The sequence below is a fragment of the Lepidothrix coronata genome, unplaced genomic scaffold, assembly GCF_001604755.1.
Source record: "Lepidothrix coronata isolate B3197 unplaced genomic scaffold, Lepidothrix_coronata-1.0 Scaffold2, whole genome shotgun sequence".
Taxonomy (NCBI): Eukaryota; Metazoa; Chordata; class Aves; order Passeriformes; family Pipridae; genus Lepidothrix; species Lepidothrix coronata.
The window spans coordinates 7,219,835-7,238,094 of record NW_016690182.1 but is presented as its reverse complement, the minus strand read 5'-3'; the positions used below and the strand labels follow the sequence as shown (position 1 = coordinate 7,238,094).

The 18,260-nt window shown below is 43.9% G+C and overlaps 1 protein-coding gene across 7 annotated transcripts in view; it reads left to right on the top strand.

Annotated features, from left to right (window-relative positions):
• FGF13 (fibroblast growth factor 13) overlaps positions 1–18,260 on the top strand; it is a 248,921-nt gene that overhangs the window by 170,669 nt on the left and 59,992 nt on the right. Inside the window, exon 1 of one of the 7 annotated variants that reach the window (XM_017817328.1) lies at positions 16,351–17,015. The exons of the other annotated variants lie outside the window; for them this stretch is intronic. Coding sequence (XP_017672817.1) covers positions 16,829–17,015 — 187 coding nt within the window. The 5' untranslated portion in view covers positions 16,351–16,828. Of the gene's footprint in view, positions 1–16,350; positions 17,016–18,260 lie in introns of those variants that run through there. 7 annotated transcript variants of the gene reach the window in all.

Here is an 18,260-nt window from a genome sequence, read left to right as displayed (position 1 = left end):
ATTGATCTGGCACCTGGAGTGCTAAATATGGGTAGAATTATGCTCTCATGAGTAGGCTTGGGTTAGACATTTACTGTGTTTCCTTTTCCATCTTTGGCAAGTTAAGTAAAAACTGTGTTTGAGTTAGAAGTTTGCCAGTGTCCTTGAAATTTGCTTTCCAGGTATCAGAAGGATGTCATTCCACAGGGCTTCTGGAAATGCACAGGTGAGAATACTTGTAGGTCTTTTTTTTTTTTTTTTCAGTATTTGCTCTGTGTTTTTCCTTGAGGGTGTGGTAAGAGCCAAGCAAGGAGCAGGGACTTTACTCTGAGCTGCTACAGAGTCATCCTGCCAAAACCTCTGCAATTATTGGTCTTCCACGGCCTCCCTGGTACATGGCTGTGGCACAGTTGTAAGGTGGCATGGGCCAGTAGCCCAATGTAGATCTGCCTCATTTCCCCCATATATCGGAGGTGGAAATGATTCAAGATGCCTGTCCTCGGGTGTTTCAGTGCTTTCTTGGGTGTCTTGGGAATGCTTGACAAAGCATTCTGTCTGCTGATAGGAGTAATGCTGCTAGACCCAAGGTAGGCTGAGTATCCCTGCACAGACAAGTAGACTTGCCCTTTAGGTTTCCACCAAAGAGCCAGTTCCTGCTAATAAATATTAACTTTCCCACTCACAGCTGCAAAGTGACACAACACAGATAAAAGGTCGCCCTGGCAGGGCAGCTTCAGTGTCATCCTGTCCTGTGGGACAGCACAAACAAGGCCTGCTGACTTCAGAATGAGAAAATAGAAGTTACTTTTGGCATACTTTGTTTTGCAACTTTGCTAAAATGTTCTGAATAGAATATAAAATAAACATCATATTCCAAAGAGTGCAATAGTTTCAGAAGTTTAAGCTTGTTCTGATTCTGTCTTTCCTGCTTTATTCTTATGGCATAACAGTAGGACATTTCCAGCTATTTGCAGGCAGGTATCAAAGCATCTCTCACACTCTTCTGTTTTCAATCCTGTGTCTGACTGCAAGTCCTGATTTTGAATTTGAGCTTCTGTTGGGCTCGAGAACTTGTCAAAAATTTTATAAATTGTTGGGACAATTTCTGACGCTTGCGAGTTTGCAGGTGCTTAGTTTCATAAGCTGAAAAATCTGAATTTAAAGCTTGCCCTTTCTGTTAAAACATCGGTTTAGTTGCAGGACACTTTTAAAACATGATACATTGTGTGTAGACTTGAACTGCACAGATGTTTGCAACTGCAGGTCTGCTCATTGTTTCTTGCACCCTTACAATCAGCACTTAACTCCTAGTGCATGTTGGAACATGCTGTGTCCTTTGATAAAAATGCTGCTTTTTGCTCCCTGGGATTGTACCACCAGGTGGCAGATGAAGCCAAGGAACGAAACTGCTGTGCTGAATTTGCACAGCTTCCCGTTGGAAAGTAGAAACTGAAGCATTCCCTGAATCAAAATATTAAAGTTTCACTGTTTAACGGGTTTCTTCCTTAGTTTGAATTGCATGACAGGGTAGTGCAATCAGGTCAAAAAGAGAGGTAAAAAAGAATTCCCATACAAATATATGATATTTTTACTAATCCGAAACACATGTAAAATTATAAAATTAGATTAATTGAGTCACTTTGCTTTGGAGGTAAAATATATACAGCTGAATGGAACTATGAAAATATAATGATCACTAATAAGACAATAGTCTATGCAGAGCAACAGCCTCAAGAACCCCAAATGGATATTGTTCTGGCTGGGCAGGAGTTCAGAGTACTCTCTTCTCCTTATCACCCCCGTCTACAAGGAGGCAGGAGCCTTCTTATAGTCATCATCTGTATTTCCCTGGCAAGTTTCTGTTGTAGCTGCTGTTCAATGTTGCATGATGTCGCTCCAGAACTGCTGAGACAGCAATGCTGTGCTTGCTCAGCCATATTTTGCATTTGAGATTCTTTGGTCATAACAGCAGCAGCAGAAGTGGAGCCTGAGTGATTGGCCTCATCCTGCCAGACAAGCTAGATGGGGATTTTGTTTGCTGGATTCCAGGGAATAAGGTCAAGCCTGATTGTTGTTTTTTTTCTGGACAAGGTAAGTTCAAAACTGCAAAGTAGGGTTCTATAAAGTAGGAATGCCTATGCTAGCTTCTTTGGCAGTGCTTGAGCCCTTACTTCAGCCTGCATTATTGCTTAGATGCAAAAGAGAGAAAGTTTGTCTGTTGTGGAGAACATGCACAGAAGGTAAAGGACTGTGCTGGTAGTGTGGCTTTGTTTTCTGGGAGGAGAGTTCTTGATACTGTCCTTGCTGCACTATTCCCAAACCAGCCAGTAAGGTAACATGAGGCCACAGATCCTACTGGAACCTGCCAAATTGTCTGTTCTGGTCACTTGTAAAGAGAATAGGTGTGGCACATAATACAGTGGATAAACCGATCAAATCGTGCCTTAAAGGGACTCTTTTTTGAGGGCTAATTTGAGCTTTTTTCTTTAGATGGTTAGAAATGTAAATGCCCTTTCCAAACTGGGGGGATTTTTTCTCTTCATCCTGGTTGTCCACTCATGTGCTGGTTTTGGCTGGGACTCCATCACATGTAGTGGTTACTTGGGAAGACAAATGCCATCTCTTCAAATGTCCACCCCTTCCTTCTTCTCCCCCCATGTTTGTATGCTGAGCCATATGATCTGGAATATCCATTGGGTCGGTTTGGGTCAGCTGTCCTGGCTATGTCCCCTCCCAGTTCTGCACCCCCAGCCCACTCACTGGTGGGGTGGGGTGAGGAAGCAGAAAAGGCCTTAACTCTGTGTAAGCTCTGCTCGGTGATAACAAAAACATCCCTGCGTTATCCACACCATTTCCAGCACAAATCCAAAACACAACCCCACACCAGCTACCATGAAGAAAATTAACCCAGCCAAAACCAGCACAACACATCAGTCATCTGCAGTTTTTATAATGTGGCAACCTCCAGTTCTCCAGTGAGTCCTCCAGTGGCAAACAGCAGCTTGATTTGTATTGATACATAAGGGGAAGAATCAAAAATGGCTGTTTTATTGCAAACTCTACTCGTAGTCCTTTTGCTGCACTATAAAGTTTTTTAAACAGACACCCCACAGAGGTAACTGATACTCTAGCAGAGGTAAGGTCTTAGCTGGTCTAAATGCAGGGATCTCGGAGGAGCCGTGTTCCTTCGTACCAAGTGGTTCCAGTCAGGTGTTGAGGGCACATAATAGGCATAAAGGGATCAGAGCCAAGTGGAGATTAGACATGAGCTGTATTTTCCATTTCTTAGTAAAAACAACAAACTGAGCTAATATGCAATGAATAACTAGATGGTGATAAAGGTTAGCTGAACAAGGTTGATTTTGTCAATATACAACTCCAATTTTATAGTAAAACCTTAAGAATGATTCTGAACTGCTTAAACCATTCTTGAGGTAGCTGGAGAGTACAGAATAATGACATTATAATAAGATCCACGTAAACTTTAGGAAGTTTTTTTTTTACAAATTGATGTAGGCTTTGGGAATCCACTGTTGCTTGTGAGAAAAGAACTACATTTACAAGCAGATTAACCTTGTTTATATTGCAAGACAGAAGCCACTTTGGGCTTTTCACTGCCTGTCACTAATTGACATGGGTGACATAAAACCTATCATCTCAAGGTCAGTTGTCTGAAATCAATAGGACTTAGCAGGCAATTAGAAATGGACTTGCGGACGTTCTTCCACATGGCTTTTTGACTTCTTTTCCTGAAAACGGTGCCATTTCCCAGTGGAGAGATCTAAGAATCAACTTCATTTTTTTGGCCCATTGCAGTTTTCCTGGTGTGGTACCATTCATTTCTGGCAACAATAATTAAGGCTGTTTTTAATTGTACAGTGTATTTGGATATAACCAATATTCACAGCTTGATTATAAGCAATCATGGCATAACAAACAGCGACTACTCGAAAATTGTGAAATTCATAGTGTGATATGTTTCTGCATAGTTGTTGTTGTGAACTCCAAATACATAACCAGTAATGTGTATTAGTAGGCACTGAACTATTATTTTTGGAAAATTGTTTATTAGTAGTAAATTGGTGAGCTTCACCTTTCAGGTCTAGATTCACCACAACATAAATGCTAAGATATGTTAAAATGCTTTGGAGACTTCAGTTGCCAAACCTCATTTTAATAGATGAAGCCCAGCATCTGGAAGGTGTTTGATTGTCTGTGACTTTAAGGGTCTGATCCTTAGCAAATCTCATGCATTTGCAAGTGATTGAGTTAGAGGAATTGAGAAGGTACTGCTCCTGAGCTACAGTTTGGTGATTTTCCTCCCAGCGGACAAACTGGTATTTGCTCATTGCGGATGAGCAAATTCCACCACAAAATAAACCAAGCTCATGCACATGTGACTTGTAAACATGTCTTGGAGGGAGTGGTAACCCCTGGTGAAGAGTCAGAGCTTTTTTAAATAGCTCTTCTCTACTACTTGTATGATTCCACAATGAGAAAATCATACTTAAGACAGTATTTGACTTTGAAATCTGACTCTGCTTCTAAATTGCATTATTTACGTAATATGTGAGCGCAGGCTTAACTTGCTTTGCTGAGGAAAGATAAGTTAAATAAGGTCTCAGTCAGGTTCAGCAAGAGAAAATTTGAATCCAGCCCTTGATTAACACAATTGAAGTATAACTGTGGTCACGTTTTGGACCACAGTGTTTGTAGTACTGTACATCTTTAAAACCAAACCTCAGAGTTTTCTTTGCTTGTCAAAACTGCATTAGGAGTAGCTGACTTGGTTGACCCAAACTAGAATATCTGCAATATTTTTCACTATATCCAAATATCAAATTATGAACTTTTCTGAAAGGCAGAGGTAAAGCTTAACAATTTCAAAATGTAATTACTTTAGAATTCTTAGCAGATTTAATTCTTTTAAGTGCTTTTTTGTACCTGCAACATTTGTGATACATTGATAATGCAGCTTATTTAAAGTAGAAAGAAAGTATAATACATATTCTACCTCGTGATGTTGTTGAGCTGTTCCTATTGCAAAATGCCTTACAATAAAGGCCATCAAATAAACCAAGCACCAGGTTCCTATGGCTGGCGTAATGCACTACAGGATCCTGTTACAACCATTCTTTGTAATTCTAGGAGGCAGAAAATAAAATTTGACACTCAAAAATAATAAGTTTAAGTAAATCATGTAGGAGAAATGTACATTTATGTCCAAGAAATGGTTAGATGTTGCCAGAACAATGCAGCTACATTATGAATCTTTAATGATCTCTGAAAGTCATAATGGTCTGTCACTAATGCCCATTAATGATCTCTCTATACCGCAAGTATGGGTTTGATGTTTCTGGCCAGTACCTTAGAGAATACTTTAAATATGCCTTAAACTTTCTCTGATCTACTCCCTGTGTGTCTGCTTCAAATGTAGACTGCAATTGCCTGGGTAGGAGCAGCTTGTAAGGCAGCATGGCTTTGGGAATAAGAAAGTCTTATTCAGGTAAGATGTATTTGGGCAATATTTTTTAACAGGAAAAAATTAGAAGGTATTTCCTGGCAACTAATCCTCTGTAGAGATTATAAACTGTATAAAGAAATTAGAGTTTAATATTTCTTCATATTAAGAATGTGGTTGTTCTTTGACTTCATGGAATTTCTCTGGTAACTCTAAAAAAATGTTATTTAAGAAGGATAAGGCAGGTGTTACTGTTAATTCCTACTGATTGGGACTGCAAATATACTGAATATGCTGCTGAACTGGCAAATTTGTCCTGATTGAATATGTATTTCAAATGTCAAACAGGTTGATTTTATGGCCTTTTAAGCATCTGTGCCACATATTTAGTTAATTTTGTACACAAGCTTTTTGTCAGGTATAAGCCTTGCTTTAGAGAAAACACCTACTAATTCCAGTTCTTTCCTAATTGCCTTTCGTCAGTGTACTGTGCCTAACCGTAACTGAAGGCAATCTTGTTATGGTGTTAATAACTTGAAAACATTTTTAATACAAAACCATCTTAATGTCTCTATTCTTTTGCAAATATTTTAGCTAAAGGCTTATGATAGTGTAATTTAGTTTTCTTTAATAATGAAAAAGTGTGTTCTCTGCATGTGGTACGTGAAATGATCAGATTACTGTAAGAACCAACGCCCTACGGCTAGAAGAGAAAAGCAAATCTCTTAGAAAATAACCCAATATCAAAAAATAATCTGATAGGCAGCGTGTACAGAGTATTAGATATTAACTGTGAGAGTTTGGTAATAACTGTCTGGGCCATATATCATTCTGTATTAGAAATAACAACATTAATAATCAACTTCTAGGACAATGCACGCGGCGTCCATGTTTCTTTTTCTCTTCTAAATTAATATAGTAACTCTAAATATAGTAAAGTGTACAATGTGAATTAAGCAGTCTGCAATGTTTTTGGCATTTACAGAATATAATCACTTCATATATGATCCAGATCTGCCTTTCTCTTCTGCAAAAGCGCAAAGTTTTATAGCACGGTGGCGGTAAAGATGAACCTGAAACAGGCAAAAGAGTTTGCTGTAGTTTAGATTTTGGGGAGTATGTTGCATAGCCACAATGTACGGTTGATTACGAAACTTGATGTTTGATTGTAACCTTGCTGTAAAGAGCCGCGGAGCTGGAAGGTGTGCGGGGCGGTGGAGCCGGGCTGGGCGAGCAGGAGCGGCCCCGGCGCGGTTCAGCACCGCGGACAGCGGCGGGTTCTCTCCACCGGCGCTATTAAGACCCGTCTGGGCTCTTAATCCTGTACAACGTGCCTTAGGATGACCCTGCTTGAGCAGGGAGGTTGGACCAGATGATCCAGTGTGTTCCCTTCCAACCTGTCCCATTCCATGGTTCCCGGAGCCGGCGGGCACGGCCGGGAGCGAGGGGGACGGCACCGAGTGCCGAGTCAATACGAACGCGCTCAGTGCAAGAAACCAGCGGCTTTCCTTGGTCGCCTCAACCCTGCCCTTTCAAGCCTGTTGTTAATTACAGCCAGAGGCACCGCGGACGTTTGTTGTGATTAAATATCACCAGTGACCGAAACAAAACTGCAAAGTGGACGACCCTGCTGGGGCAGTTACCCAGACTAACTGTAGGTGTCCCTCTTGCTTCTGGTTTTAGTAGTTTTATTCGTTTCCAGTACTTTCAGTACTGGAAATCTGTCCCGTTTGTTTGGTTTGTAACTGTTTACAAATTCATGTTTTACTGCATGCTTCCTGTAGAGGAAATTCTATATTTTGCTGAAAGCTTCCTGAAAAGACTTTCTATCAGAACTTTTTAAGTGGGCTAAAATTTATGGCAATAATGGTTTAAAAATATAGTTACTGAGTAAGATGTTTCATATATTACAGAGCTGGGAAAAAAAAGAAAGTACTGTGGGAGGTGAAAGTTTCTTCCAAGATTAACAGTTCTACTCTGATTCCCTGTTTTTTGTTCGCCGTTGAAACATTCCGGATTTGCTCATATTTGTGAGTCAGGAAGAAGAAAGGCAGGAAAAAAAAGGTCTGTATTTGTGCCTGTATGAATGGACAACCCATATTTGCAGAGGTTTGAGATGTCCAGTTCCAGTCCAGAGGAAATACAGATGCCAGCAACTTCTGGGAGCCATATCTTGCTCCCATCATATGAGGGGAACTGCCTGGGCATCCCTGCAGGCCTTGCAGAGTGCTGTGGAATTTAATTAATTCCATATGGCTACATCATCTCAGCAGCTGTATACGCAGGTGCCCCTTTTACAATTAAGACACTTTATTCTCTCATAACTGCCCCATATAGGAAGCAGAAAATGCAGGGAGGTCTTCCTTCATTATGTTTACATGGAGTGGGCTGAGTAGAATGGCTCAAATGATAACATTTAAAGATCAGCCTGGATAAATTCTTACAATTCAGCAGGCTTATTTCTGTGCCTTAGAATCTTATTCTGCTCCTTGTTCTTTCTTTCCCAGCAAAAGTTCCTAAGCCTTGACATGCTGTGTTGTAGATAAAGCTAAACTAGCTTTATTTGTTTGTAAACAAGATAAAGTTGACCTCAGCTGAAGGATAAGGACATCGAGATACTGATGGGGTTTGTGGCTGCTGCTCATTAGAAGCATGTTGTAATTTTTAATGAAACAAGGAAAGAAGATCTTGGGAGGACGAGGTGGAAAATTAGAATGATAAACAGGGGGATAAGGGTTGAAGGGAGAGAACAGAAATCCTGATGATATATCATCATCTGCTCAATAGGGTGTCTGTCTCCTGTGAATTTAGCTCAGCATGATTTAGCTGTATGACTGAGGAGTTGCAAAGGCCATACATATGGACTGGTAATTTAATTAAAATCACAGTATTATCTTTGTATATACTTGTGCAGCTTAATGTACTCATTTTGTGGTGGTTTTAGGAAGAAATGTAGCTACAAGGTGGACAGTTATGGAGTCTCTGTATGAGCAAATGTGTCCCTATCGCAGTTCAGCTGCACTTAAGTGAGGAGTAGCCGTGCTGAACTTGGGCAGCTTCCTATCTATTTCTCTAATTTCTAAGCAATGTTTTTCTGCATAGCAACAGAACTTTTCTGTGCTTTCTGTTGAGGTCTGAGTTCCCAGAAATGTACCCAGCCATCTAATGTGAATATTGGGAGCGGCAGCAGATGTTCTGCTATTAGCTTCCTTCTCTGAATTGAGTTCTCTGAATTTCTTCTAATTTGCTTGTGTGGAATTTGCATACACATTTTTTCTAGTCTTCAGACCTATTTAAATCACATACAGCAAATGCTGGCTTGTGGTTCTCATTCCTGTTTGCTAGCCAATATTTTTTTTTTTTGCTGTTGCTTGCAAAAACAGTGCATCTAACCTATGGTAATGAATTCCCTTCAGTTTGTTTATGATACATTGTATTTTTCATCTCTAAATCCCCTTGTGATTTCTAGGCATCACCTTTACTCTGCTCTTGCCAGCAGCAGCTCCTGCTAGGCCTGGAGTTGTCATGAGGCCAGTTGCTGGAAGGTGTGTGTGTGGGAAGTGCAACTGTGCAACTACTCGGGCTGGTTTTATGTTAACATGTATTACTGAGCACTGCCAGAAGCAAGACACTGAGCTACATGGACCTTTATTAAGTAATTATTTAGTTTTGATGGTGGTAAATGTTATGTGTCATAAAAATTCATCACGTAGATTACAGTCTGAATCACCCTTCAGCAGTAGTTCAGTAAAGCAGAGGTAGTGTTTTCCTACATGTAGCTGTGAAAATAGTGGTGGGGTTTTTGTATGGGAATGAATTGCCACCAGGAGGTGCCTTTCTCTGCTCTTTCTTTGTTGTACAGTCCAGATATTTGGTCAGATGAACTTAGATAAACCTAATTTTTGCATCACTGATCTTAGGTCTTGTCATGTATACGTTCATACCATGTGTATTACTTGGTGAACTGAGACAGAATGGAAGTTCAGGCTCATGGCTCTTTTCCTAATCCTCAAGGATATTCCTTCCTTCTGGTTACAGAAACTGAGACCAGCATTTTGTTCTGATAAACTGGTACCAGTTCCATGACAGCGAGTGAACAAGGCTCCACTTCCACATTTACAGAATCATCAGTGACCCAGTACAGGGTCTAACTCCAGTTCCTACAGAGCTCTGCTTCCATCCAGGACGTGGCACTTGTTCCTCAAAGTCCCTTTCATTTGTGACCAGCTCTGCTCCCATTCTCATTTGTCTGTGTAAATGTGGCGTCATGATCTTGGCAGTCAGGTAAAAGTAACAGAAAACCATTGCCAGGCTCTTCTGACCCTAGCCCACGTAATTTGGTTTCATTATTAGAGAACAGATGAGTCTTACATCATTAACACAGCAACAGAAAACAGCAAGCTTGGCATCCATCACATGATCACAGGGGAATGGGCTCTGTAGTTATGTCAAGTCAAGCAGTGGGACAGAAGTTGGCTTCTGAGCAAAGCAGAGACCATGACTGTGAGAAGCTGGTCAAAATGCTTGGATGCAGTGGGAGGGAGAGAGAACTCTCAGAGGCTCCAACTCACTGGAGACCCAGTGAGTCTGTTTTCATCAAGCTGTTGACAAGGTTGAACCATCAGAACCATAAAAAGGTGGGGAAAGATCTTATTTGAGTAATGTGGCAATTTCTAGGCAACTTGCCTTGGCTCTGTGAAAGGCTATTTACAGTGTTTTGTCATGTGTAAAGTGGCCTTATGTTAAGTTTGACAGTGGCATATAGCCCACACTTCTTGTGTGTCCCATGCTGAGATGTAAATATTTCAGGGATGATAAGCTGTCATTTACATTGATGTTTCCAAGAGTCATCATGCTGAGAGGTGAATGAACAGATACTTCTGTGCATACTGATGTGGGAGTATAGTTTGCTACGGCTTTGTGGTGGGCAGAGAAGTCTGTTGGTCACTGCTGCAAGTTCCTGCCTCAGACTGGGCCCCCCAAGACACCAGAATAACATGTTCCCAATTTGGGAGCCCACAGAGCTGTGGGAGCTGATCTCTTCTGTTTGTTCTGTGACCTTTCCCAGCTGATTGGCACTGATCTTTTATGCACCAGATAGACGATCTTTTGTGGTTGACATTTTGGGATGGCTGAATATGGATTAACCTAGGCAAAAATATTTCCATTTTTCTACCTTCAAACAATGCCCTCCTTTTCCAAAAATGGCTGCACTACCAGGTCAGATCAAATCAAGTTTTGACTGAGACAGTGCTGTAAAGGAATTGGAATTCACAGGCAGAAAGGGGAAGAAACAGGATTTTTCTATTAGTGTTTTCTCTGAGAATCTGAGAGGAAACTGGTGTTCTTGATATGTGGTGTCATGGCCATCCTGAGCATTTAGCAGGTCATGTAAGTCATGAGGAAAAGACCCAAATTCTTGTCAGAGTCAGAGGACCTTGTCCTAGCAATCTTGTGTAGATAAGAGAATGGGATTAGAATGTGAAAACCTTTTGTAATGCATGAGCCGCATAATTATTTTTTAAATATCTTAGTAGTCCTAGTGAGATGACTCATGTTGAAGTCAGGGATGTGCTTCTCTGCTTTGCTGGATGGGGGCCAGTTTTGGCACATCCAGTCCTGTGCAGAAGTTGTACTGGTGTGTCTTCTGGTGTTGGGATTCATGATTCTGTATCCTGAAAAGACAGAAATCAATCAGCCAATTAATCCCTTGAAGAAGAAGTGAGCTTTTAAGCAAAATGAGTCCAGGTGGCATGTCTGCACTGGTGTCACAGCAAATTATTTTGATTTTTTTTCATGTTTCTGAGCAGGGCTGTTCAGTGCATTTCTGCAAAGTACCATGGCACAGACACACATAGGAACATCCATGTTGCTATTTACAAGTACCCTTATGCTCTCAACATAAAAATACTTCACTTTGCAGCTGGTCATCGTAGCCATTCTTTACTATTAAGGTTAATTTTAAGGTAGGCCAGTTGGTCTGTTACTAAAATATCCTCAAATTTGAGCTCTTGGTCTGGAGCTGCTTGAAGGCTCAGCTCTTCCACTAATACCTTTTTCCACCTTGCACTCAGAAATAAACCTCTAGCTGACTCTTATTTGACCCACATCTAAGGGAAAACTGGGCTCTCAGGGGTAGTGAACTGGCCAGCAGCCCATGCTCATCCCTCAGGCAAAGAGCACCCAGGCACTCAGCGTTCTGCAGCGCTTGTGTCCAGCCTGGAGCTGGCTGCAGAGGAAAGGCTGAGTCATTTCCATGGGATATTTCACGGAGGAGTTAAGTGATGCGGGACTTGGGTCTGAACAGCTCTGCTTCCTGGTGAATAGTAATTTTGTTTACTTAGAAGAGCAAAAAATCACTGGGGCCCTCAGTGCTGCTGTGTCATCCCTGACTGGAGGAAGTCTTGTTTATCTCATCCTGAAAAGAGAGAAGAGGTTCTGGTGGCGCTTTTCAGAAAATAATTCTCTACTTTTGGAGAATGTAGGCAGTAAAAATAGTCCATAGGTTTGAGTCCTTAAGATTCTTTTTTTTTCTGCTTGTTCTGTAACAGCAGCAGTGTGCTACCCCAGCAAGAACAAAGGAGCCTCGGGAGGGACTCCTGACACCCCATACCAGGCTGAATTTATTTTGTCACACCAAAGCAGCTTCAAATTTGTAACTGTAGAGGAGTGGTTTGAAGCTTATGCTGGACTGAGTGAGGTTTGGAGCTTGCTTGTGATTTTTTTCTTCTGGCCTTGATTTTCATACAGCATTTGTTTTGCCCAGCAACTGTGTGTTTAAATAGGACCTACTATAAATCTTTTCCTATTTGTTTATAGGGGAAGAGGAAACAATTGAATATGCTGTTTAGTCTGAGGATAGGATATTTTGACCCAAGGTGCTGGAAATAAGTCCCTACTTTATGGCAACATGTCCTGAGAATCATTAATGCTTCTAACAGGGCACGGAGGAGCTCGGGTCCCTCAGTGAGTCACATGTTGGGCTCATGCCCATCACCAGTGCACTTGAACAGGCAGATGGCAAGTGCTGTCTCTCCTCCACCCGTTCGTTCCCTTCTCCAGCCTGATCACATCTGCTGACATTCATGTGCCGAAATAGCATCACCAGTGGGGGAAAAGAGTCTCTCTGCTCGCAGGCTGCAGTGGGCTATGGACATGCTGCACAGCCTCTGGGGTTTGTCAATACTTGCAGCTTGTTTCACGACACTGAGCTCTGGAGCTGGCTTGGGATTTTTCATCTGGTCTCGATTTTTGTGCAGCGTTTGTTTTGTGCAGCTGTGTAGATAAGACCTGACATAAATATTTTGCACCCAGGATAGATTCAAACTCATGGCAAACAGCAGTGGTCTGCTGTCACAGCACAAAATGGTTCAAGGAGGATGGAGCAAAGCCCACAATGTTTGCACTTTCCTCTAATTTAGTGAAAGAGCCACCACTGCTTGCAGTTTGGGCCAATGGCAGGGGTTTGATGCCTTTCTATGCAGGAGTTTGGAAGCACGCTTTGTGTTGGTTGAAAACCATGTTGGTTGAAAACCATGTATTAGTCAAAGGACCAGTCCTGGTTTGGGTACCAAATTGCAGACTTTACTTTTGCCCAATCCAGGCAACTCCTAAAGGTTCAAGTATGTTTTAATGATCAGAATCGTGGAAATAATCATAAGCAAAGGCAACAGATATCTGGGAGGAAAAATTGTAAATCAAAAGTGGATGAGATCTTGGTCTACTTCAAAACAGTGGAATTGCTTCTGGGTCAGATCTCAGCTCCAGGGAGATCACAGCACTGTCTCTGACAGTAACTGTACAAGTCTGCCCCATACTGACTTCTTAAGAGGTGTTTAATTTTTGACTGAAATGAGACTGGCAATTTACCCTTTAGCTTTAAATGTGCCCCATTACAATTGTCATAAACAAAGGAAGGGAATGTGTGTTCAAGGAGTAGGGTTGTCTTCTATGTTCAAAAAGTCACTTGGAATGTTATTTTATTTTACCTTTTTAGCACGGTGGGGAGTGAACAGCTCTTGCTTTTCAAAGAAAATGAAGCTGTTCCTTGAGATCTTTATGTCTGGAACACTGAAGTAGTCCAAAGACTTGTCCTGTACCAAAAACGTTTTCCCAACAAGATCTTCATTTTCATGTGCCATTTATAGTAAATGAAGACATGTTTGTAGGAGTACCGATAGTTGGAGAGGTTGATCATGCAAAAAAAACTGGAGGACTGTTTTTTGAAACTTAAATCTGATTATGCATATATGCTATTTTTATTCCTCTCTTTAGTTATCTGTCAAGGAACATTTGTGCAAATGAATTTTCATTATGGATGTTAAGCATACAGGCGGGAATGCTGGCAGAAAGATATCCTAAATAGTGCTTTTATATACTGCTTTTCCCCAGGATTTTCAAGGTTAGCCTAATTCTGAGTTCTGGTTAGTCATTGTGAAAATGAAATGTGACCTATAGGACAGATCACAATAAGGCAGCTTCACTTTGATCTGAAGATCAAACGCTGCTTTCCAAACTGGGAATATTTATGAAGTAATCGGTGAGTCTCAGGAAAAACAAGTCTCACTCATGACTGTATTGGAAGTGGAAAGATGGCAAAATTCATAGTACGTTACCGGTGAATTGAGTAGGATGAGTTATTGCTAATAATATCCAACTGGCTGTCTCCTGAATTGGATTTCACATGTCTTATGTGGACTGGCAGATGAGGATAGTGGTGGAACTTGTGAATTACAGCTATTTTTACCCTACTGTTAAACTCAAGTAAGAAATTAGGAGTATTTAATATGTATATGTGCATGCCATGAACTGCCTCATAAACAAAGGTGTGTGTATATATACATGAACACGTCGGTGTACATGTACTCACACACTTCCTGCAGAAAAGAGGTATTGTGGGTAGGAGTATGGGGCTGCCCAATTCAATACACCATGTCAGCTGTCGAGGTCTCAGGCTGTGATGGCAAACATTGTACTTGCAGTCAGACATCATTTTAAAACTTGTACAGTGTGGGCATTTCTGTTATTAGGACCAGGACATACAACGTGTTTTATTGGGGCAGGAATTCCCAGTTGGAAGAAAGAGATTTGGACCTGTTGTGAGCTGTTTCTAGTGGAAAGAAGGACTGTAATGTTTGCAGAGGTACAGCAAGAGGTACTTCTTTTGAACTGACCTCTCTGAAGTGAAAATGTTGGGCAGCATGGTTTCTGCTGCACTTGCCTGGGATCAGAGTGTGTGACCCCAGAGAGGGAAGAGAGGACCTGCCTTTGCCAAGGGAACATGTAGGAGGAAGAAGGGGCAGGTATCCTAAGAAGCCTGGCTGAGTTTGAAAGCACATCAGGAACCTGGTGCTGTCACACCAACCCATCTGCATCGATGCTGTCTCGGTAGCCCCAGGAGAGCTGGCCCAGGGCAAACAGGATGTAGGTCTCAGGCTTGGATAACCAAAGCCTGTTGCCACTGCAGTCCCCACTGAGCTCAGCTCTGCAAGGAACCAGTCCACAGGGACATGCCATCCTGTCTCAGTGCCTGCAAGTGGCTGCAAACCCCCTCAGCCTCGGGATAAATTCTTTCAATAGTTGTTTGCCTTTAGGGCTGCAGATTTCTGTTTTGTTTCCAGCCTGAATTGGCTTTGATTTAGCTCCAGCTGTTGAAAGCATGCTGAAGAGCAGGAGGTGGGTTGCAAAGGGACCTCCAGGACCTCTGATTCCTCTGTCCTGGGGCATGGATGTGGGCAGGGTTCAGTGTGCACTGTGCAGAGCATTAACCACAGTGCAGTGCCAGGCTCTGACCAGGCATCTTGGCACTGCTGCTTTTCCCTGCCCTGGTACCACCATATCTGGCTTACACTTATCTGGAGGTGAATAAAACCATCTGACATGAGAGCCTGGCCTCGGGGAACACAGAGGCACCGTGGGGGACAAAGGGAAGAAGGAGAATGTGGCAATGACAAGGAAATTGCTCTCTCTGAAGATTTTCTAGTCTGCTACAAAACTGGAGCTGAGAGCAGGTGAGGGAAAGGAGTGGCAAGAGATCCAATAAATCAGTGGATCAGAAGGTCCATCCTGTAAGGATAAGGCAAAGGCAGGGGAGAGCTGTGGATGGAGGCCACCTGCCTGGTCCCCCCGAACCCCATCCTGCTCTGAGCCAGGTATCCTCCCTCCTCTGCCGAAGCCCAGGAGCCACCTATTTGCTCATCGCAGTCACGTCTGTTTGGGTGTCTGCGCCTCCCCAGGAGGCGGCTCCGTCCAAAGCAGGTACCCACGGCCCGCGGGTCCGGCCGGGGGGCGGCTGGGGCGCCCCTGCTGCCCGGCCCGAGCCCCCTCCTCCCCGGCCCCTCCGCAGCTCCGCACGCAGCGCCGCCGGGCAGGGCTCCCGCTCGCTGCCTCGCCTGGGAGAGGAGGAGGAGGAGGGAGAGGAGGAGGAGGAGGAGGGGAGGGTGGTGATAAGGGGCTTGCTGCGTCGCCTCATTTCTGTACCCAGCGCACGGCTCGTGGGGTGTGCGCGGTGCCCGCATCGCTGCCGGAGGGATTCTGCTGCTGCTGCTCCTGCTGCTGTTCCTGCTGCTGCAGTCCCGGCGCTGGGCTGCCGGCGCCCAGGCATCAGAGGAGCGCTGCCTGTTTACCGTCTGGTGGGAAGTGTTGCGATGCAAAAGCCGAACGTGCCCGTGGAGGGGAATCTGCGCTGGCGGCGGCACCTGTGAGGAGCGAAGGCGAAGAGGCTTCCCGAGGCGTTCAGCAGCCGGCGGCCAAGGGGCCGGGCATCCGCACCTCACCCCAGTGTCTCCACCACCACTTGCTCCGGATCTCTTCTTACGGGAGAAGAGGAAAAAGGATCCAGAAACCCCCCGGCAACTGGACAGCCCCTGCTGGAGTCTAACAGGTGTCTGCTGGGATTTGAATGGGGAGGGGATGGGTGGGGAGAAAAGTTAACTGGAGAAATTGGGGCTAGGAGAGATGCAATGATCTTGCACCAAGTGGATGTGCCATGTCTGCGTGCAAATAGTGCGTCTGGAGAAGCTCGGAGGGATGTCTTACAAGTGATCTGCGTGATCTCCGTAGAAACGCTCACCTCTGCCTGCAAACTTTCCTCTGCTAGAAGTTGGGAGGAATAAAAAAAACATCAGAAAGTCAAAAAAAGGGGAAGATCTCAGCGGACAAAAACGCTTGAGCTAAACTGTTGCACCCCGACCTGGGGCTCTGGTGTGAGCATCCCGCCGGTACCTCCTGGGCTCCCAAGCCGACTGGCGGTGGGTGGCGTTGGCCAAGGTGCCCGGCAGCGTCCCCAGCCTTGGGGACGGGCCGAGCAGCATGCTGGCTGTGGCACGCGTGGCCGGCCAGCAAACCCCGCGTGCCTGACCCGCCGGTGGTGCCGGGGCGGTGGCGGCCATGGCTGCAGCCATCGCCAGCTCCCTGATCCGCCAGAAGAGACAAGCCAGGGAGCGGGAGAAGTCCAATGCCTGTAAGTGTGTCAACAGCCCCAGCAAGAGCAAGGGAAGCTGCGACAAGAACAAGTTGAATGTGTTTTCCAGGGTCAAACTCTTTGGCTCCAAGAAAAGGCGAAGAAGGCGACCAGGTTGGCAAGGGGTATATCTTTGGGGGGTTGGTTTGTTTAATTTAATGGAAACTGGGGTGTGTGTCAAGTGCGGGGAAAGGGGGGACAGGTGTCTCAGAGCTGGTAAAATCAATGTGCAGGTATTGCCAGTTGTGGCTTGTATTGTCTGACAGTACGCCATGCCAGTCCCTTCCCCAGTCATGCTCATCTGGTTTATACGGGTAACACACACTGTTGCTGTCTGTCTCACTTGCACACCTGTGTGCACCCATGTATTGGTAATTTGGGAGTCTGTCTCTGTGTTACACATACACATATGCATGCACATGTCGTTTATCTGTGGGGGAGATGCCAGCAGGGAAGTTCCCACACATGCATCTCCTCCAGTTGTACGTTAAATAACTTAGTGGTCTTAGGGATCTGTTTTTATTGTCCTCCTCAGAATGTCCGTGCTGTGCTTTATCTCCTGATTGCAGATGAAGCTTTTTGCTTTCACTGGCCCCTTCCAGAGTTCTGCTTCAGCACCCTGTTCCTTTCTAGGAATCCCATACCTGCAGCTGCCCTGCGGACACAATGTTCTCTGTGTCACAGGTGCAAAAGATCAGGCACAAAGACACAGTCTCTAATCTGAGTGGGTTGTTTTGTATGTGGGAGGAGCAAAACCCTCTGGTAATGTTGCTGTTGCTTTGCTGTGCTGGAGCATCAATGCCATTAACTGCTCCACCTGTCCACCTTGCTCAGCAGCCGCGGAAGAGCTGCCTTGCTCACGGTTTGCAAACAGCTTTGGGATGGATTGTGACTAAAAAGCCAAAGTGAGGGTTGGAATAATTTGTTTTCAGAAAAGTTGGTAGATATGAGTTGTGCATCCATCAGTACACTCATTAAAGGTTACTAACAAGAACTAATATGCTTATGCAAACTGTTGTAAGCTTTTGCCTTCAACCCCTACTAAAATGAAGTAGAGTAGCAGAGTCCCTAATGTCTTTGAGCACAAACATAAGGAGTCCTATCCAGACACACTTTCCAGACTGGTGGAAATGACACAACATATCTTCACAGGGTGTTTATCTCTGAATAAAGTAAGATGTTGTGGAGCGAGTTGCAGGGATGCATCAGCTCCTGACAAACGTAATTGTGTGAAACGACTACAATGCAGATGTCATTGGGATTCAGTGGACATAGACCTTTCTTTGTAATTACTCCTGATGCATTGCCTGGGTATCTTAAATGACACACTTGACAGCATACTGTATGCCCTGCTGCTGT